At 38.7% G+C, this 26,728-nt stretch overlaps 2 protein-coding genes across 2 annotated transcripts in view; one reads left to right on the top strand and one right to left on the bottom strand.

The window, feature by feature from the left end:
• Nucleotides 1-13,108, bottom strand: part of LOC126482405 (very-long-chain enoyl-CoA reductase) — a 51,376-nt gene extending 38,268 nt beyond the window's left edge. Inside the window, exons 1-3 of the mRNA XM_050106526.1 lie at nt 12,955-13,108; nt 12,802-12,852; nt 6,828-7,141 (exon numbers count right to left, since the gene is read on the bottom strand). Of these exons, the coding sequence (XP_049962483.1) occupies nt 6,828-7,141; nt 12,802-12,852; nt 12,955-12,960 (371 nt within the window). The 5' untranslated portion in view covers nt 12,961-13,108. The remainder of the gene's footprint in view (nt 1-6,827; nt 7,142-12,801; nt 12,853-12,954) is intronic.
• Nucleotides 13,109-13,194: 86 nt separating this feature from the next.
• LOC126482404 (dnaJ protein homolog 1) lies at nt 13,195-21,279 on the top strand. Its single transcript, XM_050106524.1, has 3 exons — nt 13,195-13,350; nt 19,604-20,417; nt 20,527-21,279. Exons 2-3 carry the CDS (start codon nt 19,611-19,613, stop codon nt 20,758-20,760), a joined length of 1,041 nt encoding a protein of 346 aa, XP_049962481.1. The 5' UTR covers nt 13,195-13,350; nt 19,604-19,610; the 3' UTR covers nt 20,761-21,279.
• Nucleotides 21,280-26,728: the final 5,449 nt, after the last annotated feature.

Consider the following 26,728-nt stretch of genomic DNA (forward strand, 5'->3'; position numbering starts at 1 on the left):
TGAAAAGGTTGACCGTGGAGAAGTCGTGACCTTTGTCAGACCGAGAAACAACAAGGGACTGTGGCAACGATGGAAGAACTGTCTGTGGCTGAGACTCATTGAACTTACGCTTGTTAGCAGACATAGTAGAAGATGAGGAAACCATTGCGGAAGTATACCCCATGATTACCGGCGTCTCCGATGGCGCGGTCCTCCCTTGTGGGGGCCCTCTCTGAGGGCACTCCCGCCTTAGGTGATTGTTCACACCTCAGGTCACACCTCCCGAGAAATGGACGGAGGGACCAATCGGCACTTTCAGAAGGCATCAGCTTGAGTAATCACCCCTCCCTGGGCCTGGCCGTTACCAGGTGGCACGTACGTGTCCTACCTGTCTACCCGGTGCGGGGAATTACGCGTTGCCCCGTCACCGGCAACGCATGGAAATGTGTGGATCGGCCTTCAGACAAGCACAGAGAGGAAAAAAGAAAGGGAGGAACAACAAATGGGAAAGGAGAAAAGAGAGGTCTCAAATGCCGCAGCAGAGAAAAGGGTAAAGAGAAGAGGTAAGGAAAAGAGAAGGACAAAGGAAGGACGAAGACTTGCAACCAGAGAAAGTGAAGAATGTGTTACATTTTTGAGCGTCCGTCTCCGGACGTAGGCACAAAACATACTCCCAGAGGGGGAGAAAGGGAAAGAAAGAGGCGGAGGTGAGGGGGGACGAAGATGGGGGATGGGGAAGGATGGATGCAGAAAAGGAAGGTATGCAGCCCCGAAAGGAAAGAGGGCCACATTAGCTCGGGGTCCCGTGCTCGCTAAGCACGTATCCACAAAAAAGTTGTGGGCCCCCTGGGGGGATTCACTAGGGACTGAGCACTGACCAAAATTTCTTTTCCATTGTTTGACAACATTTATTTGGGTTTGTGAAATATCATTTGACAATATTCTGATGCAGTAGTCATCAAAACCATCACACATTGCTCCCTTGACAGCCAAACACGTTCCATTCAGCATCTCTGTAGCTGTAGTCCTATGCCTTGTTTTACACCTATTGTGCAGTAATCTCTGTTCCTTTACAGGTTTCTTTAAAGTGACTGTATACCATTGAAGGTCCCACCCATTATGAATTGTTCTACTGGGTACATACCTATCCAGTACATGGTCAACTATTCCGTTAAACTTGAGCTATAGTTCCTCATTAACTTGAGCTATAGTTTCTCATTGAAATACAACACTACTAACCTTTTATCTAGTTTCCTGCAGATATGTATCTTTCTGTTTTAGTTGTCCTTTTGTACTTTGGTAATCACTTTTGTCAGAACCGCATCATGGTCGCTGATAGCAGTTTCAATGTGGACATCCTCAAAAAGGTCAGGTCAGTTTGTTGCCATTAGATCCAATGTATTTCCATCATGAGTGGCATTCCCAGCAATCTGTTCTAGACAGTTTTCAGAGAAGACACATTTCACAGGATGCCATCAGTGGATGTCTTATCATGCCCACCACTAATAAAACTACAATTTTCCTAATTAATTGTTGGACTAATAATATCTCCACCAATGATTACAGTATGATTGGGGAACTTAGTTACAGGTGAACTGAGATTTTCTCTGAAGTTTTTGGTTACACCTGGAGATAAGTCTGGTGGGTGATAGAATGATCTAACTATTTTATGCCCATTGTGCCTATCTGACTCAGTGCCTACATCATTCAGTGAGTAGCAATCTATCTTTTCCATATTACTGTTCATTAATGCAATGCAGAGTAGTGTAATGGTTACAGCATGAATTAGTCCTACATTTACAGAATGAGCAGGTGTCTGTAATAGTTAAAGTAACATGTGTACATCTCATAATGCAACGAATACAAGTGTCTAGTGAAAGTCCTATCGATGCTGGTGTTGCTGAGTGCTGTGGCAGGAATCGTCATGGGCACAACACCAAATTGTGTGAGGATGAAATCACCCAGCATTGTTTTATCACTGTCAATATTAACATTAAAGTCTGTGAGAAAGGGGGGGGGGGGGGGCATATGAGACAAGTCTCCCAGATTCTTGCTGGCTGCTGTATGCCAGATGGGCCAGCTATGTGGCCCTCTGAACCGCCGTCCCCCCTACACTCCCATAGCTCTCCCATCTGCTCAAGAATGGATTTTTTTTTTGATTCCTTGGACTCCCATTGATGTGAGCTTTCCTTTCACATGCATATTTTGTAATTCCAAGCACATTTCCCAGTTGTACAAGGTGATACCTTTTCATTATTTTGTAATTTTTGTTTAATACAGGTTTTCACTTATATTCCACCAGTATTTTTATTGTCTCACTTTAGATGCTAAGTACTGCTCTGCAAGCTCTTCACAGTGCCACCCAAATAGATTTCCTAGTTCAACGTATTTCCACGCTGCACCAATTTATAACTTAATACGCCTATACTAGTATAACGACATCACAGGTAATAAAAATACTGTGCAACAAAAATGTACGGACATGATCTATCAGCTGTCAGCTCCAGCATTGTACACACATTTTAGTTCCAGTTAGACTGATTAGCAAATACACACCTGAATGGCAAAAAATTCATCTGTGTCAAGTAGTTGGAAGAAAGCACAGCTCACACCCATCTACAAGAAGGGTAGAAATAGTGAATCACCGGAGGACTGTCCAATACACCTGACATCAATTTATTGTAGAATCTTGGGGCGGGGGGATATCAGTCTTAAGGCACTGTTGGCTGGGAGACTCCAGGGGGTAGGTTCAATCGCCCAGTTAGGTAGGTTTTCTTCCGCCACCACAATGGCCCCTTTCCTTGTAGATATGGGGAAGTTGTGTCCAACACATATTTTGTCATTGTATATGAATGTAATCGACGCATATAATGTGGTGTTATGTATGTTTATATGATGATGAGAGAAGGGAGAGTGTGAAGTCCAGTGTTGGCACCTCGCCTACTGCTCTTGAGTACCACCAATGAGACTGCCGAGCTTAAAGTCCCCACCTGATGGACAGACCACAGCCAACAGTGTCACATGACCTCACTTCATGAGAGATTGCAGAGATGTTTGGAATTTAACCTAGGATATTGGTGCAAAGTCTGGTGACCAGGGACATCACACTTCACCTCTCCTCACCTTCTGGCTATACACAGGCACTGAAAATTTCATTCGTGATTTCAAACTGGCTTATCTCTGAATTGAGCCCCACTACACAAACATGCATTGGTGACATTGGCTACAGGAGCAGGATCAGTGATAGGTTTCTCAAACAGAATGACCACCTCTAAGACAACCACCACATATTCCAAAAACATTGCTCATAAAACAAAACTCACTTTTCTCATATGACATCCTGATACATAGATCAAGCCAGTCTGGTACATATAGTATTTCTCGACTAACAGGAGGTTTTTGAAGCAGTACCATAGCTAAGCTTATTACTGAACTGGAAGTACAATTGTATGGTGCATAAAGTGAAATTTGTGACTGAACTGATTTCTTGGTAGGAAGGACAGACTCTGATAGTGTGTCATTGACAGATGTAGGTGCAACTTCTGGAACTGCCCCATGGAACTGTTTTGGGACCTTTGCTGTTTCTGTTGTACAGTAATGATCCTGCAGTGAACCTCAGACTCTTCATTAATGATGCATTGCATTTTTCTATAATCTACTATCTGAAAAAAACCTGCACACACATTCAATCAGATCTTGATAACCTTCCAAAGTGGTACAAAGAGCAGCAAAAATGTACAACTGTGCAGTATCCTACGATTAAAGTATTAATGAGTCCCAATTGGGAGCTGTCAACTCATACAAATACCTGCGTGTAACACACTCTAGGGATATAAAATGCAACGAATGCACATGCAGGTAAAGCAGGTGACAAACTTCGGTCCAATGGTAGAATACCAGGGAAATAACATCAGTCTACCAATGAGATTGCTCACAAATCACTCATGCCATCCATTCTACAACATTGCTGAAGTGTGTGGGACCTGCACAAAATAGGACTAACAGGGGATATGAAATGTACATATTGAAGGATAGCACAGGTTTACTACACCCCGAGGAAGGTCACAGATACGCTGAACAAAGTGAAATGGCAGACACTTCAAGATAGACACAAACTATCCTCAGAAAGCCCACTAGCAAGTTTCAAGAACCAGCTTTAACTGATGAATCTCTGAAGATACTACAACCATTTTTGTATGGCTACCCTACAACGAGCAAAGACAAGATTAAACTAGTGTTCTCTTCCTGCACTCCATATGTGAATGGAATGGGAGGAAGCCCTAATAAGTGATTCAATGGGAAGTACCCTCCACCATGCACTTCACAACAGTTTGCTGAGTATGTCTATAGATTTAATAGGTTGCTCCCTACTACACGTGTAACAGTCCCAGTAAAAATTATAAGTGTGGATCACACTCCACAGAGACTACTGCGAGGAAATAAGACATGTGGAGGGAAGCAGAACCAACTAAATCTTACACTGATGGCATAATTTGGGTTTTACAGTTTTAAGAAATACAAGGTGATAGCTCTTTTTTTTCTATTTCCGAGTCAATGGTGAAGCAGACAAAACCAGTAACGGATCAAGAATTTTCTCTTTACTGATCTTCCAACCCTGTTCGGGTTTAAACCATCAAAACACACAAGTGCAGTACAAAGTAAACAAATATTTTTAGTTGGTCTGCCCACAAATTATTTTGCTTTGCCAATACGATTTTAGAAAAAGTACGAAAAGTTTTATCTTATTCATGACATTTATTCAAAGAAAATTATACATACGAGGGTTGTACCAAAAGTAAGGTTCCCAATCAGCTACAGCCTCGAGGGAAGATGCTAGGCTAAATCCGATAACAGTGCCGTGCGCAGAGGTTCCCCCAGTCTCGAGCCCACATGTCCGCAATTTGAAGCGCCGCTCAGTGTTGTCTTAGCAGCCATCAGAGATGGAAGTGTTGATCGCCGCTCCCACCAAGTGCGAGGTTCAAGCAGTAATCCGGTTCCTCCACCCAAAGAAGTTACTGCCCATGGAGATTCATTGGCAACTGACTGATGTTTATTGTGAAGAGTGCAGGGCTTTTTCTGAGGATTGCACAGAAGTTCATGATGATGAATGGAGTGGAAGACTGCCAGTTCTGGATGCGATTGTCCAGGAGATCAACAGTGAGCTGCTCAAAGATCGGAAGGTCACTGTCCATGAACTTGAAGGCATTCCTAAGCTTCCCACAGCACTATTGAAAAACCTTTAACAGAAACATTGGGTTATCGAAAAGTGTGTGCTCGCTGGATCCCATGGATGCTGACTGACGGACACAAGGAGCAACAACTTGACTGCTTGCAAGTTTCTTCAACAATGTGAAGGGGGAGGCAACAAGCAGAACGTTGTTGGACTATCGTCACACCCCCGAAACAACATAACAGTCATCAGTGGCGTCACTCCAGTTCACCGTCACCAAAGAAACTGAAACAAACGCAGTCGGCAGGAAAGGTTATGGCGACTGTGATTTGGGATCAAAAGGGGGTACTCCTCATCGATTTCATGCAACCTGGGAAGACAAACTCAGACATATGTTGTGAAACATTAACCAAACTTCAGCAAGAAATCCAGAATCACAGGAGAGGACAACTGATGGAGGGAGTAGTGCTTCTTCACGTCAATACTAGACTCCACACCATTCATCAAACACAGGAGCTTTTGAAGAAATTTGGGTGGTCTGTTATGCCCCATCCGCCATAAACCCGGATTTAGCCCCAGCGATTATCACCTCTTCCCCAAGCTAAAGGAACACTTTGGTGGCGAACGCTTCAAGAGTGACGAAGTCCGAGCAGAGGTCACACACTTCCTCAACGAGTTGGCGGAAGACTCCTTCGACTTCGCAATACAAAAGCTGGAGCACCATCTTCAAAAGTGTGTCAAAAAAGGAGACCATGTTGAAAAATAGACAAAATTGTAAGCTTTTGAATGATGTATAAATTAATAATGATAACCAATGTTTTCTATTTGTAAAAAATATGGAAACCTTACTTTTGGTACAACCCTCGTACATTATTATGCACCTTATTATTCACTATACATAACTAGTTCTTTTTTCTAGGAAGGTATCTGTAAACATTTTTTCAGCTGACACCAACTTTTGACAAAAATGCAACACAGCATTATCATCAAATAAATTTGTAGCATATGTAGCCACTGCTTTATTGGGGTGATGATTTTCAGCATACAAAGCAGCCTTCTTTGTATCTTCTTAACGAAGTTAATGAAAATCATTCTTGCCTTCTCACGAATGATGATCTTGTTAACAGTGTCACCTTGCAATTGCTTTTCATTTATCCATGTGAAGAGCAACCTTTCAACATCGTCCAGAATATGAAACTGCTGTTTAGATATTATTGACACTCCCTTTTGAAGCATCTATCTGCATAATATTGTCCTCATTCTTGAGGACAGTGCAAATAGTTTATGTAGACCAACTGTATGTGCATGCTGAATCAGCAACACTCACACCCTGTTTGTATTTTTCAATGATTTTATGCTTCATTTCTAAGGTATTTTCTTTCTCTTAAGGTCGTCACCTTGTGGCTTTATCTTCGGGGACATTACTGTGAAGGTTATTAAAATTTGCACACAAAAAACACTGTGTGAACACAAGTTTAGAAAAATGTTGATCATAAGCTGCAGTAAGATGGTATCAGAAATGAAAGTTGACAAGTCTTTTTTCCCACTCAGACTTGGTGATATAGTAATAATTTTATAAGTCCCTTTCTGCCTGGTAAGTGTTAAGACCAAGTAAATTACTCTCAAACCAATAAAGACCGAAATAAAATGAAAATTTATATTGGAATAAAATACATACTGAACTACAGGATGTGGTTGTAGTGCTGCAGCATCTGAACCATAGAACAGCCATGGTCTCTGATAAATCCACAAATACACTGCAAGTGGACCAGCATACTCTGCTAAGAAAACTGTTTTCCACCCTATTTGAGGCCCAAGATCTTTTACGTACAGTTTAGATCCATTTCCTAATCCCAATGAGCTCACAGTCTCTTCATCCTTCAATGTCTTTCCCTTTGGTTCAAGTCTGACTGACTGCCTATCAGGGTATAACTTTGGCCTCAACTCCTCAATCTGTTTCTTGATGTTTCTTATGTTGCTTGATGGACTCACCTGAAATTTACATTAATTTGTTTATAAAAAATTTACATGCTGATAAACAAACTATCAAAAATATTCTTTGCATTATAATGACAGCAATATATCAATAAAATATGAATAACTTTGCTTATTGAAAAGTTAGACTTTGCCTCTGTTGGTTCAACATGGACAGGAGACATCGGCTAGTTAAGTAACTGTCAATATCAATGAAATTCACCAACAGCCGTTTATCTTACGATTTTATTTTATTTTAAAGGCCACCAGTTTCAGCGTTTCACTGTGCTATCTCCAGGTTCCATATATATCTCTCCAAACAAAAAAAATGTCATAGAGCCATAATCTCTGGATGTCGTGAATTCAATCATTACACTAGTGTTTCAGTGAGTTGCTATCAAGTCTTTGAATGAAACACTAGTGTAACAATTGAATTAATGACCTCCAGAGATTTATGGCTCTATATGACATTTTTGTTTATTTGGAGAGATGCGTATGGGGCCTGAAGATGGTGTAGTGAAGTCATGAAACTGATAGCCTTCAAAATAAAATAAAATAACATCTTCAGATACAGGGCTGTTGGTGAATTTAATTGACATTGACAGTTAACACACTTTTACCATTTCATTCAAGTTTTTCTGATGCATGTAAATCACAGTAATTGTAGAAAATAGATTCCTCAAAAGTCTTACCAGTACATGTGAAATCGGGATCATTACATGCCAAATCAACACAGGAAAGTACAATTTTCAACCCAACCATGTCCAATTTTTGTCAACTTTGGTGTGTCCATTGCACACATTGCGGGAATGAAAATTGCAAAATTTTAGAACTAACATCTACAAAAAGTAATGGCTGTCCTGATTTTTAAAAATGCACGGAAAATTCCACTAACATTGTTGACACACATGGCTGTAACTTGTGTTCTAGTAGAGACAGAACTATGAAACGGGTAATTTTGGAAAGAGCTAGGAACAAGCTTTCAAATTATATCCAACATGGCAACATTGAAACAATATACATGAGTAAGGTCAGTGACATTGATCCTGAATGTCTCGAAACATATAATCTTCAAAATTTATGAAAAATATTTGCACCTTCATGTTGCACTGCACAACATAGTAAAAAAATAAATTCAGGATGCCATCTGGATTAGGAGATACAAATTAACACACACAGTAATGTGATAGAATAAAAGTGTATAAATTGAATGCAAACTGCAACTAAATGACAAAGTATTGAAAACATGTTGACAGTTAAAAAGATGATGTGATAGCAACGCACAGTAGGTAACAATATAAACAAGCCAGTAACAAGCTATTTTATTATTCACAGGGAAAATGTGTTTTGTCGAAATGATGAGGAATGACAGACCACAAAATATGTGATAGATGTAGTAAAAATATGACACACAAACAATGCCTGTCAGTGAACCAACTACACAGACAGGAATTCCAAACCTTCATTACTCCTCTGGCATGTCGGACATGTCTGTTGTCCTACACATTGCTTTACTTGTATCAAATGACTGTGTGTTATCCCTTGGCAAATCCCTGGTGAAGAAGGGGGGGGGAGGGGGGGGGGGAGAGCACTACTGCAAAGTAAATATGAAAAAAAAAAAAAAATGGAGAGGGTGAAACAAATGTGGAATCTGAAATTATAATGCAAGTGAAAGGGAAATTCAGTACTAGCACCATAATCAGTGAGCAGATCCAAATGTTGACACTTCTTCCAAAAGGTTAGGGCATTCAAAGAACTAAATATGGCTTTGGAGCCTCAAACTATTTCGTGAGGAAGGCAAAACAACTAGCCAAAGATGTAGTATCTTAGTAACTCCTAATCTGTGACCTAAGTGAACATATTGTGAACTCTATGACAAAATTCTACAACAGCTGCTGTTTGCTGGGAAAAAAGATTTTGTTTTTCTCAAGGAAAATGTTTCCACAGTTCATAAATAGAGATTACTGGTGTAAGGAAACCCAAATGAGCTGTATCAAGCACTAAGAAACATCGAGGCCATGAAAGAAGCATTATCCAAAATTTGCCAGTTATGGTCCAAGAACTGTTTTCTGTCTGGTGCAACTGGTACTGACAGTGTGTGTATTTGCAGTATTCACCAAACTGTGAAGCTCATGTTGGAAGGTTACAGATTGAAAGAGTTGACATGAGAAGCAGACTTTCTACTTAACATGTACACAGTATTGCCAAGATCAATTGCTATCTCGCACAGCAGAAGTAATATGTCAACATATGAGAACTGCCCAGGTACAGTGTCTCATGAGATACCCAGGAGAGCTGTTTGATGAAAATGGTATTGATGAAACAACATACAAACTGTGGATATATACAACAACTTCCCTCACTCTTCTAGCTTCTGTGGAAGACTTCTTGGGCCAGAGGTGGAGGGGGCTGCTCTGCACTCCTTTGTAACCGCCCAATTGTCTGAATTTCTTCATCAGCTGGAAGACACTTTCTGACAATGGATACGTTGTTGAAAGATTTTGCAGAGAATTTGGCATTTACACTGTAGGATGAGAGATGTACCACTGGAACATCACACAGGCCACCATTCATCCATTCGCTATTTATTATAGACATCCACAATATCATGCAATTGATTATATTTCCTCTGAGTGTTCAGTCTATCCAACATCATTTGGTAAACTTCACGATATCTCATTTTCATAGAACACTCGGGTACATTTACTACTTTTCAGATGGTGCTGTGGCCCTTTACAAAACCCGCAACAATTTTACAAACGTGTCTTTTGATCAGCGATTTCAATGATTGTTCAGTGTGGCATTTGCTTGTCACACCGCAAGGAAAATGACCGTGATAATAATAATAATAATAATACTGGTATCACTCAGACATGCGTCCTGTGCCACTCTGCGGTGCCTCTACAACTCTCAGATGAGAAGACAGTTGTCTGAATGGTGTTACAAGAACATTACTGTGTGTGACTTTCGTTAAAGAACTAATAATGTGATGAAGCGGCTCTCCTTCAAGAGAAATTTGCACAGGTTTGCACTAGTGCAGGTATCCATAAGCTACAATGTGTTATTCCCAAAGACCATAAGTTTTTCTCCAATTAACCACATATCAAATAACGTGGGCCACAACAAGTGTCATACCTCAGTGATATTACTGAGTTTGCTGCATGCACGCATGAAGGTCACTGTTGCCTTGGGTGTATTCTGAAAACTTTCTGCATCATAATGGCTGTTCAACTTCATCTGAATACTCCAAGAAACCTGTCATCTTTACTGTGGACAAGAGACATTCTTACGAAGGCCGATGTGAGAACTGCATGTGACATATCTGTCCATTCACCAAAAGATCCAGTGATCACTTGCCAAAATATGCACAGTGATCTCTTGCTAGCCAGCACTGAGGCATGGTAGGTCTTTATACATTTGTATAAATTTTAATCTACTTGCCATACATTCCATACATTTGGTAGGGATGATAATATCACATTTTGCCTCCTGGAAGTCCGAGGTCATAGCCTGTTACCTTGTATATTGCAAATGCTCGTTATTGACCAGTTCATCTTGCTATCTTAATGTGTGTTGCTATCACAACAGTGTTTTAATTGTTAACATGTTTCTCAGTAGTCTGTGCCATTTTGTTGCAGTTTGCATTCAATTAGTATTGCTTTATTGTATCACATAGCTGTAGATATTCATTTGTATCTCCAAATGTCATCCCAACTTGACTTTTCTTTTATGTTGTGTAGTGTAACATGAAAAAACCGATTTATATATATATATATATATATTTTACAGAAATTTTGAAGGCAACATGTTTTAGAAGATTCAAGATCAATGTCACTGACCTTTATGGATATGGTTTGAATATGGCCATGTGAGGTATAATTTGAAATCTTCGTAGCACTTCCCAAAATTACCTGTTTCACAGATCTAGAAGTTACAGCGGTTAGTATCAGCAGTGATTGTCAAATTACATACATTTTTCAATTTTTCCGGCGGCCATTACATTTGTCGTAGTCGTGCTAAAATGATGAAATTTGACTTTTTCATTCTCTCTGTATGGGCAATGAACACAGAAAATTTGATGAAAATCTGAAAGGGTCAGGTTGGCAGCTAGTTTGATTTGGCATGAAATGACTCATCCCTGTCTTTTTGATGACGAACCTGTTGAATACAGAGGTTGCTGCTGCTTTAATCTACCACAATAAACAGCAAAATTCCCACAACAATTGACTGAGAACACATCTAAATACATATAAAGCAGTTATATTTTTAGGAACTGTAGGGAAAGATGGGGCTGATTTGAGCAATGATGTCCCACTTCTAATGTTGGGACAGATGCAGTCACTTCCTGTTCAAACTGAAAGATACCTAGTTTCATAATGTTGGAAACCCACAAAGTTAACAGCAGCTTGTATTTAATATTCTATACTGGAATTAGTGACTCAGTTAATAATAAAGCAACAACTATCCAGCAGTATAAGGTAAACCTGCAAGGTGCCACATGTTTACTGCTTTCTCATCTATAACTTTAAAGTGTTTCTGAGAGATCAACTCTACAAAACTTTTCTTCCTATCAACACTAATGATAGGAACGATCCTGTCCATTTCATCAAATTCCTGATTTGGGGTTTGACGAGGACTAGTGATCAACTAGATCCTTATGGACTTTAAATGTCAACATTTAAAGTTAGGCTTGAACTTGATAGCTCTGAGTATCAGCTGAAAGTACTAAGCACTGTTTCCTGTTACATTTATTAAGTATTAGAAGGTTGCACATCCACAATCATGTGGATTTGTGTCAATGTGTATTGTGTTTACGGCTTTTGGTAAACATTTGGCACAGTCTGACAGAATTCACAGACTGCGTGACCAGTCATATTTACACCACATACACTTTCAATAAAAGTACACTAGGCAAATGTATTTTGTAACTAGGTTTTACTTCCGATATTGTGGCTGTCAACTGCCCAGTTCATCTTCAGTACACTCCTCTTATCAACCACAGATACCACTAGGCAGGAAATGTATTAGCATAAGAACGTGTAGGTCTCCAAAAAGACCTTTGCATGAGGTATCATTATCAACAACTTTGAACCATATTCTGTTGAATAAATAATACGTTTTGAAGTTATTTTATTTTGCACACGGTGGTCTTGGTAATTCCACGTCTGCTGATCAATAAACACCGAAAATCTAGGGTTTTTTTTTCTTTTCTTTTTGAATGGGAAACTTAAGTGTTCCAACACCATCTCGTGCAACATTCTAGCGCACATTAGAGCTTATTTTATGACATAACTTGACATATTCCGAAACCTTTCCTTAATGCTTTTTTGCCGCTAAATCTTACTTTGAAATCAGCAGCTATCAGCATGCTGTCAATTACGAATTCTATCAAATATTCTTGACCACGCAACAAACAGCGCTACCAGAAAAAACATAGTAACGACTTTGTTTCCTTTTTCTTGGGCGTGATAATTATTCCCATTAAACATAATTTCTCAGATTCTTGGAGATGGTCAATCATATGCATTGTTTAGAATCTGTATTAGCATTTTATTATTTTAATATAAATTCCTTAACTAAGTAACCACAGGAAATAGCAAAATAGAGCAATATGGGCCCCACTTCTGAAATAAAGTTTTGATGCTGATAATTTCCGTAATAATTTTACAGTGACTTACATTATCGAGAGTTCCGATACGTTTTGAATCTTGGGCAGCGAAAATTTCAATCTGAAAGAAACAAAACATATCAACATCATTTAATAATATTAACCACATTATATTAACAAACTGCATTTCATATCTGTCGCTACATTTGACTTCACAGCTTACATTCATCCTGCTTAATCTACGGCGCTCGACGCTCAACTTCCAACCAGTTTATCCGTACCTCCCGCATTATATTTGCATAAACCTGACTAAGGCAAAACTTAGTATCGTTTCTTTGCCGACAGGTAGAAGCACTTCAGCAACAAGGATGTTACACCAGACAGCTCGAAGGTAAAATATCGATAATCGAAACGTTGAGTACATCTTTCCAAATGTTATCTTTGCCATGTTGGAAATCTGCCAGCGTACAGACGCTTCCGGAATATTCTCGAAGAGTGTGGGTATATATGCACGGAGCAGAAACGCGTAAGGGTTTAGTTTGACGAAGTCGTGTGAGTTGTGCTGTCGATCGTGTGTTTGTTTAAATTATTTGCAGAATCTTCTACATCGTTGTAAATCGTAAGTACTCGCATATGTTGTGTTATTTTAGACGCTTTTATTTGTATTTTAAAAATTGATGCGACTGTGTTCTCTGCTGAGCAATGATCCGCAGTGTGTTGCAGTGAAGCAAGACCGAACTATTTTAGTTCTTCGTCGTAAATGTGAGTGAAAATGGATTATATTTTAATATTTGAGGAAAAGGTTGATCGTATTGGTTGGGTGCGAAGTTTCGCTTCCTTTGTAGAGCCATTTTATGTTATCGTACGTTCAGAGTGCATTGGATTATTCACTGTCCTTTGCCATTTTTTCCTCTCTTTGTATTATCTGCGTAATGCACTTCGAAAAGTTTAGACGTTGCAGTTTTGACGGAGATAATTCCACGTAACGTGTCGCATAAAAAATTACGTGGCAGGTATCATGATATAACAGTACAAATTTAGGGCAAGTTAGTTTATATAGGCGCTCATATCAAATTATGTAATTGCTCTCGTGCTAAACAAACTAATTGCAACTAATGTCACATTTATTCTAAGGTCGTATTCATTCTCTCACAATAGGCATTTTAAAGAAAACATTAGCCAATAAAGGAGATAATTCGTTGTAAATTCCAACCGAGAATGGTTTGTGGCAGAAGTTACAGTAGCAGAGCTTTCAACAAGTTATTTATAGTTCTAAATAGTTAGGTTACGTCAATTTTGATCTTGTTTACATTTAGTGTTGGTAAGCTTTTATGGCAGAATCAGAAGTGATTAGTCTTTCGTAGAATTTGTGTGCAGTATGGTGTTACACTTCAGGACGTCGTCAATAACGCAGTTGACACCACATGATAATGTGATATATGGATATCTGCGCGAAAAATGCAATGTTTTGATGATAGTATCCGTATTGCCCCCAATGTGTGTTCCCAAGTCTTGACTTTAAGTTAATAGAGTAACCACATTAAAACAACGCGCATAGTATTGCTTTTATATTAGCACCTGAGGTTGCGACAGCATGACAATGGAATCAAAGCTGTTAAAATCTGAAAAATCAAATAAGTTATGGATCTTGGAAGATTCCGGAAATTAAGTGTGGGTAAAAGATACTCGTGGCCCGACCCCTTGAAATTTTCGTATTTTGTCTATTGTATTTGTACATAATATCAAAATAACTGATTTTTCCATTACCAAATATGTTTTCTGAACACGCTACGCAATTTATTTTTGTGACGTTAGTCGTCACCACAGACCATTCTATTAGCAAAATCTGTATTTGGCATTCACATTTGTTAGCTTTGCCAACTGCATATGCTAATGAGGTGTGATGATTAAATTATAAACTGTTACTGCATGGGTAACTGCAAGTGTGTATTTGTCTAGCTTGTGATGGAAATAGAATAGTCTTTCATGGAACTTGGGTATTGTGACTGCGTATACATTGACAATTCATGGTTTATCCATGTAAAATTGTTTCTATATTTTAAGCAGCATATTAGTTGTTTTGCTGTGAAATTGTCATAGCAGACAAATTGAAACATTCAAAGTTAAGTAGAAATAGTATTTGCATATCACTGTTACTAGGTGTTCTGATACTCCTAATAGGACAAATATTGATCTTGACAATGCTGTCTTGTAGGGCTGTTGGGGAAACTGGAGCAATGGGATGTTGTAAGGTTGACAGTTCGTATTTTGTTTGCAGCAATGAGGATTGGGGGGGGGGGGGGCAGTTGCTGGGATAAGTAATTTATGGGGGAGATTTCATATGGATAAATTTATTTTGTTCACTAATTTACAGTAAAACTTCATTATATTCTCAACTTTCGTAAGTTATTAACATATTTTGTATAATTGTTTGCTAGTAAATGGCGGCTAAGGATGTTATCACATACTTTCTTTTTGACTAACATACCTGCATTGACAACATAGGTGTGTTAAATGTGCAGTGACATTTAAATTATAAAGGTGCTTGGCTACATGCTAATTAATAGGAGTTGGTTCCATTGTTACACACTTATAGTAAATGCGGGATATGGTTGCTATCATTCCATCTTTTGATAATTATGAATATTGATTATTCAATATGGATATACTATATTCTTATCCTGATTCGTCTGCTACTCGCATGTACAGCAAATATAGTAGGTTGCGACATAGGTCAATATTGTGAAATCTGTGCGATTTAATGTTGAAAATGTGAATTTCATTTTACATATATGGGTTTAAGATTGTATATGTTTGAACCTGAAGAGGTGCTTAGAGTTAGGAACTGTAGGTTTTCATAGTATCTTTACCAACATTTTAAAAGAGCAGTATACACTGTACTACTATTTCTCGATTTATCATTAATCATAAATTCTTGCAACGTAGTGTCAAGTTTTTAATTTCTGTTATGGAAATAAGAGATAAATGGGTAATACTGCTGTAATATTATATGTGGAGTGACAAAAGTTTTAGATTTTGTGGGGATGTGCTCAATAAACTATAATGAGAAAGGAAAAAAAAAAAAACTATTCAGGTATTAACATTTTTGTAGGTGAGAATGTTTCTTATGCAATCTACAAGGTAACATTTGTGGTTGTACTTCAGTTACACATATTTAATTCTTCAAGAATGTATGTAAAAAGAACTTGCATTGTGTGAAGCACTTGGAAACAGATTTGTTTAAAGTATTAAAGGTGCGGGGATAGTAAACATTGTGTGTACATACAGTAGTAAACATGGCGTATACATACAGATATGGTGGCACTTTTAGATTTTGAGTGATACTGCAGTTGCACATACACATCTTAATGTGTCTCTCGCCTTTAATAATTTTCTCCCTTAACTTACTATTAAATTTTTCAGAAGTGTGTAATGTTCTTGGACAAAGTTTGTGCTGTTAACATGCACCAAGTAGTTACAATTAGCACTCTTCGTATTTAATTTGAAGTTGCCATTCATAGGTAAGCAGAGATAAAAGTAGTGGTGCTGCAATTTACGTATTTTTATTGGCATCAGTAGATAATCTCACCCAGGTGGATGTCGTGTTCCCCGATTTCCGTCAGTCATTCAATACAGTTCTGCACTGCCATGTAGTGAACAAAATATGGGCATACTGAAAATCAGACCAACACTGTGTTCAGGTTGGAGAGTTTCCAGCAAACAGATCACAGCATGTCACTCTCAGTGGAGAGAAATCTTCAGGTATAAAAATAACTTTGGCCATGCCCCATATTGTGGATAAATAGTCAGAAAGACAAATTACAGTATGCCTACATGATTGCAAAACAATCAGTGGAAGCTGTCACAAAATACCTAGGAGTGTGCGTATCGGGCAATTTAAAGTGGAACAATCACCTAAAATTGATTGCAGCTAAGACAGGTGCAAGTCAGATTCACTGGAAGAATCTTCAGGAAGTTTATTAAACTCGCAGTGTAGATAGCTCACAAAAACCCTTGTTTGACCAATATTTGAATATTGCTCATCTGTGTAATCTATTCCAGATAAGGCCGACAGGGAAAATGGAGAAGATTAAAAAAGAGCTGCACATTTCATTAGTGGTTTGTTTATTACGTGTGAAAGCGTGATGGAGATGCTCAGCAGATTCCACTGGCAGGCACTGCAAGAAACGCATTCTGCGTCACAATGTGGTTTACTGTTTAAGGTTCTGACAGGGTGCATTTGTAGAAGTCAGCAAAAGTATATTGATTCCTGCTATGTGTATCTAGGACAGTGAAGATAAAATTATATAGACTTGACCCACACTAAGGCTTACGAGCAGTTGTTATTCCTGTGAACAATTCATGACTGGAACAAGAAAGAAAGAAAGAAAGAAAGGAAGTGGTGGTGGTAGACAAATTACCCTCTGCCACACACTGCAAGATGGATTTTGGAGTTTAGCTATAGAGTCGTGATGGGAACATGACAGTAGGTTTTAGTCAGCCATGGGGACTGTAGTGGGCAAAGTTAGTTCCTCTTCTGTCCCAATTTAACCACAACCTCAGGATGCGCGGTAATTTCAGAACAAATTGCAGTCAGCAATATGTTTCAGTTACTGCACAACTATTACACACACTTTAGTCATGACAATCCACATTAATCACAGATGTCTCATCTATGCAACTATATACAGACAAGACAGTGTGTGAAATTATCAAAAATTTTGAAATGTTCTTCACAGAGTTACTTCAGTTTTCTTCATGATACTAAACTTCCAGATGGCATTGTACAGCCTTCCTGTTAACTGAAAAGTAGCTGTAGAGATCTGTCTTGTACTGTGTATACCAATGATCCCAACCATTTTACCCACTGTAAGTGAGGTTTTGTTTTTAATAACAATAAACAAGGCTCAAAAAGTCAGAGAGGTGGGGGGGGGGGGGGGGAGAGGGGTGGGCATAGAACAGAGGAAGGAGGAGAATATCAGAGGAGGAGATGGGCAGAATAGGGAGAAGGAAATTGTGATGTAAATCTTATTACATTTGTTGCAATTGCTGGTTTGTCTAGTACTTAATATATTCCAACAGGTGGTGGAGAGCAATAGAAAAGCTTGGGACAACAGTTTACCAATCTTAAAATTTTGGTTCTCAAAGCATGTTGAGGCACATTGGCTGTTGTCAGGCACCTTTTTTGGTTACCTAGCTGTATGTTACCAACTTGGCCACAGTAATAGAAACATATTGCCTGAAGCAGGCATTTTCACCAGTGAAGTGGCAGATTAGGGGTGAGTTCTAAATGCATCCTGTAAATCACTTCATACAGAGTCATTATAATTTACTGCCACAACTTATTCATTTTTGAGTCCCACTTCAGCTGGCATAATGTTTTGAATGACGCATGTTGATGGGCATTTCTCCCTAATGTAGTAGGTTAGTAGAGGTAGCAGTTGAGTGCAGTAAAAATTAGGTTTGTAGTAGTTTCTGAGTTAGTCTGGATGGGAAGTCAATCTCTTTATGTGATTAAATGTTTATACATACTGTTCTCATTGTCTAAGAGTTCTTTTGCTAGGCCACGAAAACACTCCAGTTTAACATTCATTTTGACAATGTCCTTTCTTGTTTGATTTTGGGATCTTAAGTATAAAGAAAACATTGTACCTAAATGACGAAGGAAGTGGTATGATAGTGCAGTTGTAATACTATCCTGCCAGCTGCAGACAGTAAGAGTTGTTATTACTAGGCTGTACACTTTTAAAAAATCATTGGTCCATGGTACATTCTCCAGCTCCATCAGTTGTAGTACTTGCCATTAATTTGTAAATTGTTAGAAATACTTGTTAGTACTCTCTCTCCTAAGGAGAACATTACATTTAGATATAAAAAGTTCTTTTACCAAAATTTCACCTGCAACAAAATTTTCGATTTCAGTGAAGGACCTAAACAGTTTGATTAAATCCCGTGACAGTTTTTTTTCTTTTTTAAATTTCCCCTATTTGACTACAGAATTTTATTAATTTATTTCGCACAATCATGACTTCCACTATATAGCCATTCTCAAGCACAATTTGAGATCTCGAAAAATATCAGACATGCCTAAATGACACTTCATTATTGAAATAACATTTATCTTGTACAGAAAGAATCATTAACTGCAGTAATAATGGTTTGTAAATCCTGTGTTGCAAGCATATGCAGGTATCATTTACTATTTCCTTTTATCTGCAGTTTAGCTGCAAACATGTCAAAATGGAAAGAACATTACTGTCACTGTTACGTAAATGGATGTAACTTTGTATCCTCTTTCACCAAAATACTTTGATAGGCAAAATTGATGAGAGCAGTAATTTATATCCTCTTTCAGAAAACCACTTCAATAGACAAAATTGATGAGAGCACTAATTAAGAATTGGTTCAAGTGATTGCATTTCCTTTAGTTACGTCAGAAATATAAAGTGTAAATAGCAATAATACAGAAGATGCAGGGATATCCATAGTGTTTATATTTATCAATCATGTATCATGTTGTCACAGTTGCTCACAGTATCAAGAGCAGTGTCAAATATTTCCCATATTTGAATTGTCACATGTGGGAGCTGGTGTGGTTTAGGCTTTGTTTTATTCTATTTCAACTTCCAGTCATAGTAAATGAATGTGAATGCATTAGCAATGATCTATGTCCAGAATATGCAGACTTGATAAAAGAAAATCAACTCCTTATAACAATGAGAAAATTTCCATCTGACGGAGACAAATTTACTACTATAAGGTAGTAGACAATCATACTTGATGACTTGTTCATGATAACTTGTAGTTAGTTCTTCAGGATACTGTAAGTATTGATTAATATAATTTTGACATGGGTCATTCTTTTGTTGCAGGTTGAAGATGGGGAAAGATTATTACAAAATCCTGGGAGTCCCCAAAAGTGCCACAGATGATGAAATTAAAAAAGCTTACCGCAAGTTGGCTCTGAAGTACCATCCTGACAAAAATAAGAGCCCAGGTGCAGAGGAAAGGTTTAAGGAGGTAGCTGAAGCCTATGAAGTTTTAAGTGATAAAAAGAAGAGAGACGTGTATGACAAATACGGTGAGGAAGGGCTGAAGGGAGGTGCACCTGGTGCAGCTGAAGGTGGTGGACCTGGATTCACTTACACATTCCACGGCGATCCACGTGCAACATTTGCCCAGTTCTTCGGGTCTTCAAGCCCATTCCAAGCTTTCTTTGAAATGAGTGGGCCTGGTGGCAACAGAATCTTTGATGACATGGAGTTAGATGATCCATTTACCTCAATGGGCATGAAATCAGGTGGTCCTGCTTTCAGATCTCATTCTTTCAACTACCATCCTGGTGGATCTCCTACTCGTAGCAAGGACAAAATACAGGATGCTCCAATTGAACATGATTTATATGTAACATTAGAGGACATTCTGCGAGGTTGCATCAAGAAAATGAAGATATCAAGGAAGGTTTTGCAGCCTGATGGTTCTACACGTAAAGAGGATAAAGTGTTGACAATAAGTGTGAAACCTGGTTGGAAGGCAGGTACGAAAATTACCTTCCAGCGTGAAGGGGACCAAGGCCGAAACAAAATTCCAGCTGATATTGTTTTCATAATAAGAGACAAGCCACATCCTCTTTTCAAGAGAGAAGGAAGTGACATCCGCTTCACTTCAAAAATTACTTTGAAACAAGTAAGTTTTTTATTTATTTAGTATTTATGTTCATTTGGTCTCTGGTATTAAATACTATGTACTCGCAATTTAATACAACCCAATCTGAATAATAATTGTCCTCTTTCAGGCGTTATGTGGAACTGTCGTCCAGGTTCCTACGCTGACAGGCGAAAAAATTCCTATAAATCTCACAAATGAGATAGTGAAACCAACTACAGTGAAGCGCATTCAGGGTCATGGTCTGCCATTCCCAAAGGAACCAAGCAGGAAAGGGGACTTGTTGGTTTCATTTGATATTAAATTCCCTGATGTTCTCTCGCAAAGTGTCAGAGACATTTTATATGATACATTGCCAAATTGAATGTTAATGTGGGGGTATTTTATGGTTAAAGCTGTTTAAGTGAAGTCTGTTCTCCTACTTGCAATGCAGATTCATTCATCTTTTCCATGTAGAATGTGATTATTATTTTTCGTTCTTTGTTGGTTTGGCAGTTACGTGAAAAGACTGTTGTAAAGAGTGTGTGTTCCTTTTATGCTGTGTGATCTGAGAGTGAATCTGCTCTTCTGTGCAAGTGTGTGTGTCTAGATTTTCCTTAAATTGCTGCAAGAATGTTATGTGAGAATGTGGCAATGTTGACTGAATATAACAAAATGGTGACAGTGTCACTATCTCGTTCTTGTCTATATTTGTAATAAATTTAATTAAAGATTTAATTTTTATTTGTAAACATTATTATTTTCCAATCTGTATTTTGTACGTTTTAGTACAATGCTATATTGTCTGCCTGTTCTGTGGGCCTGCATACATATTGTAAATAATTAGTTTGTGAATAGTATTGTGTAACCAATAGCTTAGCTAATAAAATTGGTATTAAAGTTGCATTTTTTATGAAACAGAACCCTCATTTTCCCTTAACCTTAACCTTAGTTGGGGCCGTGTGTGTGTGTGTGTGTGTGTGTGTGTGTGTGTGTGTGTGTGTGTGTGTGTGTGTGTGTCCACACATCTAGATTAGGGAAAAGGTACAAACCATAAAAACACACATACAGAAGTAAAAAAAATTCAGGTCATTAATCTATTGTTTGTTACTGCTCAGTTTATGGTTAATGTGCAAGATCTTTTAGTAGGCCTGGTTGTTTTTGTGAAATATCTTTTGCAATAAGAATGGGTAAAGCATTCAGTGTGGAAGTGGAATTCTATACAGTAAACAAGAAATTTGTGAACACTGGTTTGCTAACACAGTGCTTTGATGTTTCAAAAGCTAGTTGAGATAACAGTTCAAAGTGATTTGGGATCACTGTAGAACACAACAGACATACATATTTTTTTTCTTTCAGTGCACATGTAGTGTCAAAGGTAGCAGTGTTTCACAGCTGTCCAGCTTAGTGTTGTAGTGTGGCATTTTTAATTGCAGTATACTATTGGTTTTGTGAAACTATGGTGATCTATAATTCACAACCAAGTAGTACTATTCTAATGTCATTTTTGTGCTGCATTTTCTAAATTGGTGTGTAGAGACATGTTGGACACACATGCAGTGTAATGGATGTTCATACAAGTTCCATTATATAAAAATAAGTATTTTGCCTAATATTGGCAGAAATTACCTTTTACAGCAGTTTTGGTCCCACTGTGGGGGAGGGTGCTTTTTTTTTTTTTTTTTTTTTTTTTTTTTTTTTTTTTTTTTTTTTTTTTTTTTTTAAAAAGGGGAGGTGCTCTGCCCCTGAGCAGAGTCATGTGTTCATCTATTGTCCTTCTGGTATATTACACAATAATACTTTCATAATTGTTAGTAGATTTGTTTCTCCATTTGGAATTGTAGATGAAGTATTAAAAGAAAAATCTAAAAGTAATAGTACTATCAATTTTTTAAAACTTTGAAACATTCCCTCACACTACATTTCTTTTTGGCAGATTGCTGAGGATGGACAGATAACCTGATAACCTCATAGCTGAAACACTTCAAAATAATAAACAACACTAGAAATTTATAGGTTTGATAATGTTCTGTATCCAGCATTCATAGTGTTTCACACAGGGAAGAATCCGTGCTGGCAAGAACTATGTACAATGAGGAAAGCAAGCTACTTTTACATTACCAAGAAATTAAGACTAATAAAGTGAAACAAGATTTGGTATTGACAACTTGTAAACATTAAATGTTGAGTTATATACCTTGTACTGAATGACAATATTTGTCTTCTCTAGTAGAGAAAGATAGTGGCAAGTATGCCAGGTAATCTTTCTACAATGTTTGTGCCATATTATTTATACACCAGCGATTCTTATACACCATACCCTTGTTAACTTTGGGTCAAGCCACAAAGTGCATGTGACCAAAAAGTTAACCACAATACATTGCCACTGTTTACATAGCAAAGGTAGTTTCATTCTGTTTCGAATTAAAACGTGTAGGAATTCTTGGCAGGTGCAGCTTCGAAGAACTGCACAATACCTACTGTGGAACAGTTTGCTGTCATCTATACTTCATTATTGTAGAAACATTGAGAAAATTTGAGGACCGGAGCATAAATTTGAAGTGAAGAAATCTGGCCGTTCTGTTAACTTTTCACTCGCAAAAGTGAGCTCCAGCCTTTGATGCATAGATCATATGGCCCTGTGGCAAAGTAACATTAGTAAATTCCACTTTATTAAAATGCACCCCACTGCCACAAAAAGGGCAGGGGTGGTAAAAAGTTGACTGCATGTTGCACTGTGTGAAGCCCTTTTTAAAAAGTGGAGTTTAGCTTGATTTATGGATTAGGATTTTGGTGTAGCTTTCACCTTAAGATTCAAAAATCCACCAAGGATACAAATTGTTTTAAATTTTCTAAAACTATTTGTGAATGGGTCTTTACTGAACTTGTATTTTCAGGAAACTTAATATTCACATTTTTAGTCCATTTTAAACAAATATAAATATCCTGGAAATGCAAAAAGAAAGGAAAAATCTCAATTGAATGTTAAGGACTGTTGGAAACACTCCAAACAGAAAACTTATTTCTATAATGTATTCACATGAAATTTTGCTGTATTGTGCACTTGCTTGTGATGAAAGCTGTACAATATACTTTCCACAGTATAAAAATGAAGCAACGAAGGTGAAAATTTTGTGCTTGCTACATAGCCCACTTGACGAAAAGGTAATGATGACATCCTCTCACCCACCATCACCTCAGTATCTGGCACACATTGTGATCACGTCTTCCATGACGTGATGACATGTTGTTTGACGATGATCTGTAAAATGCCAACTTTGATTCCTTCAGGAACCACTGTGCATATCGACTGTTGATTGTAAGGGAGGAGAGTCGCACAAGTCAGGTGCAATCTCATTAGTTTTTATCATGTTTGCAAATGTAGATTTCAGCTATAGCCATCTTCAGTGCGTTTTCTATTTCCATTCAACAGACTTGTGGCAAGTTAGTCACGGAGGAGCTCAGTGTCCTGCCTATACAGCCGTAAGAACATATGTTGACATGAGCTGCCATGAATGTAGAATGGTAATGAAAATGCACTGAAGATGGATATTTATAGCTGAAATCTAGATTTGCAAGCATAATAAAAACTTATGGAATTGCGACTGACAGCTGTGTGCCTCCATCCTGTAAAATGCCGTCAGTGGTTTTTCTCAATTTTTTTTAAACACAATTTGGCAGCCACAATTTCTTTCACTACCTTGCTTTGCAACAGCTACTGTGGTAGTGCTGTCATCCAACATGTTTTAGCTGTATATACAGCTCAGGGACTGCTATAAATATACCACTGTTCTCAAAGTAATTTTCAATGTCTGTTACACGATAAGTAAATATTTTTCCCACTCATACTACACTACAGGTAGGCTGTGCATTTCTTTAGCGAGTGACACATTATGAAAAAATCTTGTTTCCCAGTGAGACTTAATTTACTGTTACACACAAAAACTTTACCAATTTGATGTTAAGCCTCAAATGACATTGTCAGTGTGATGTTAAGCTCCAATATCCCTCCCTTGTGTTTGTCATTATTTTCAACTTTGAAAAATAAGAGTTGTGCTGAAGTGAAATATGCGCACCTGAAGACATATAACGGTTGTTGCAGTGGAAGAATAGCATAGTACTGACATTGTTTCAACTTATCAAATGGGTGTACAATGGAGTGCTCCTTCAGCAGGCACATGGGGGAGGGGTTTACTAATTATTGAGAGCTACAACTTAGGCATGTTATGCAGCACCTTAGGCAGATAGCGCGTTCAGGGCTAGAAAGCAAGCCAGTGTGCATTCGGTATGTCTGCCGGGGTGTTGTCATTCCGAGATGTGGAGGTGGCCTTGCCTGTGGCTATCGAGTGTGCAGGGTGCAGTAGTCTGCAAGATGTGGTTTACGTCGCCACTGACTTCTGAGGTGATGCTAAGTTCATACAGGCAGCTGGCGGATGTGGTGAAGTCTGCTGTCCTCGTGCACGGGGTGCAAGCAGAGCTCGCAATTTGCAGCGTCGTTCTGAGAGTTGATTAGGGTCCTTTGGTTTGGAGCCAAGTGGAGGGTCTCAACCAGAGGCTTTGTCGACTCTGTGACGGCCTTGACTGCAGATTTCTAGACCTGTGTTATTGTGAGGGGATTTGTAGGACTCCCCTCGATAGGTCAGGGGTGCACTACACAACGGAAGCAGCTATTCGGGTTGCAGAATACTTCGAGTGCACATGAGGGTGTTTTACGCTAGGTAGTTGTTTCAGGTGCCTTGATGAACACTCGCCAGTCGATATGCAGCAGGGGAAGTCAAACAGCTTTCAGAATAAAGACACTTCGACTGTTATAATTGTCAGTAAACCAAGTGTTCGTTATAAAGTTCCTGAATCTACTGCCCTCCAGGAAAGTTCCCGCGCTTAAGATTATTGTTGGGACTAAGGTCTGGCTGAAATCTGTAGTGGAAAGATCTGAGATGTTTAGCGAGTTGTGAAAAGTATATCGGAAAGACAGATTAGAGGCTGTAGCAGGGGAAACGTTCATTGCAGTTGACAAAAATATTGTCTTGATTGAGGTCGGAGTGGAGTGTGACAATGAACTAATCCAGTTACTACACAGGTGTAGGTGAAACGAAGTTAATTGTTGGGTGTTTTTTTTACCGGCCACCCGATTCTGCTGTGACAGTTCTAAAGTCAATCAAAGGAAGTCTACGGCCAATAGCGCGTAAATACCCATGTCGTGCAATACTAATTCGTGGCCGACCGCGGTGGCCACGCGGTTCTAGGCGTTGCAGTCCGGAACCGCGCGGCTGCTGCGGTCGCAGGTTCGAATCCTACCTCGGGCATGGATGTGTGTGATGTCCTTAGGTTAGTTAGGTTTAAGTAGTTCTAAGTTCTAGGGCACTGATGACCTCAGATGTTAAGTCCCATAGTGCTCAGAGCCATTTGAACTAATTGGTGGCGACGTAAACCTACCAAGTATAGACTTGGATGTCTACGGATTCATTGCGGGGTTCAGACAGACAGTCATGCGAAATACTTTTGAGTACGTTTTCTGAAGACTGTCTTGAGCAGTTAGCTCAGCAGCCCACACGCAATGGAAATATCTTCGACCTTGTACATAGAAATAGGCCGGACCTTATCGACAATATTAGTATTAGCGATCGTGATGTCATTATAGCAACTATGATTACGAAAGTTAATAAGTCAACCAAGGAGGCTAGGAGAGTGTTTCCGCTAGATAGAGCAGATAAGGAGTTACTTACATCTCACCTAGACAGTGAATTGGCATTACTTAGTTCCAGTAAGATGGATGTAGAGGAATTATGGGCAAAACTTAAGAAGATCGTAAATTGTGGTCTGAGGAAAAGATCCAATATTGTTTAACAACGAAATTCGGACGATGCTGAGAAAGCAGAGACTGTTGGACTCACGGTTCAAAAGAGAACGCACAAATGATGACAAGTGAGGGTTAGTACAGATTCGTGCGTCTGTGAAAAGATCTATGCGCGTAGCATACACCCAAGAAAAATATCTGCCAGAAAACGTATTTAAGTTCTGGGTCCTCTGGCAGATATTTTGCTTAGGTGTGACGGTGGTAGCTGTATGCTTCGCGCATAGACAGTTCTGGTCTTACGTAAAATAACTAAGCGGATCTCAGGCTTCCATTCAGTCCCTTTGTGACCAGTCTGTTATGGCAGTTGAAGACAGCAAAATGAAAGCCAAAGTTTTAAATTTCACGTTCAAGAAATCGTTCACCCAGGAGAATCGTAAAACATACCGCCATTTGACTGTGTGACACTCCCGTGTGAACGACATTGTAAGAAACATCCCTGGCGTAGAGAAACAACCGAAATATTTGAAAGCAAATAAGTCACCAGGTCCGGATGGAA

Source organism: Schistocerca serialis, chromosome 5 (assembly GCF_023864345.2).
Source record: "Schistocerca serialis cubense isolate TAMUIC-IGC-003099 chromosome 5, iqSchSeri2.2, whole genome shotgun sequence".
In the NCBI taxonomy this organism is placed as follows: Eukaryota; Metazoa; Arthropoda; class Insecta; order Orthoptera; family Acrididae; genus Schistocerca; species Schistocerca serialis.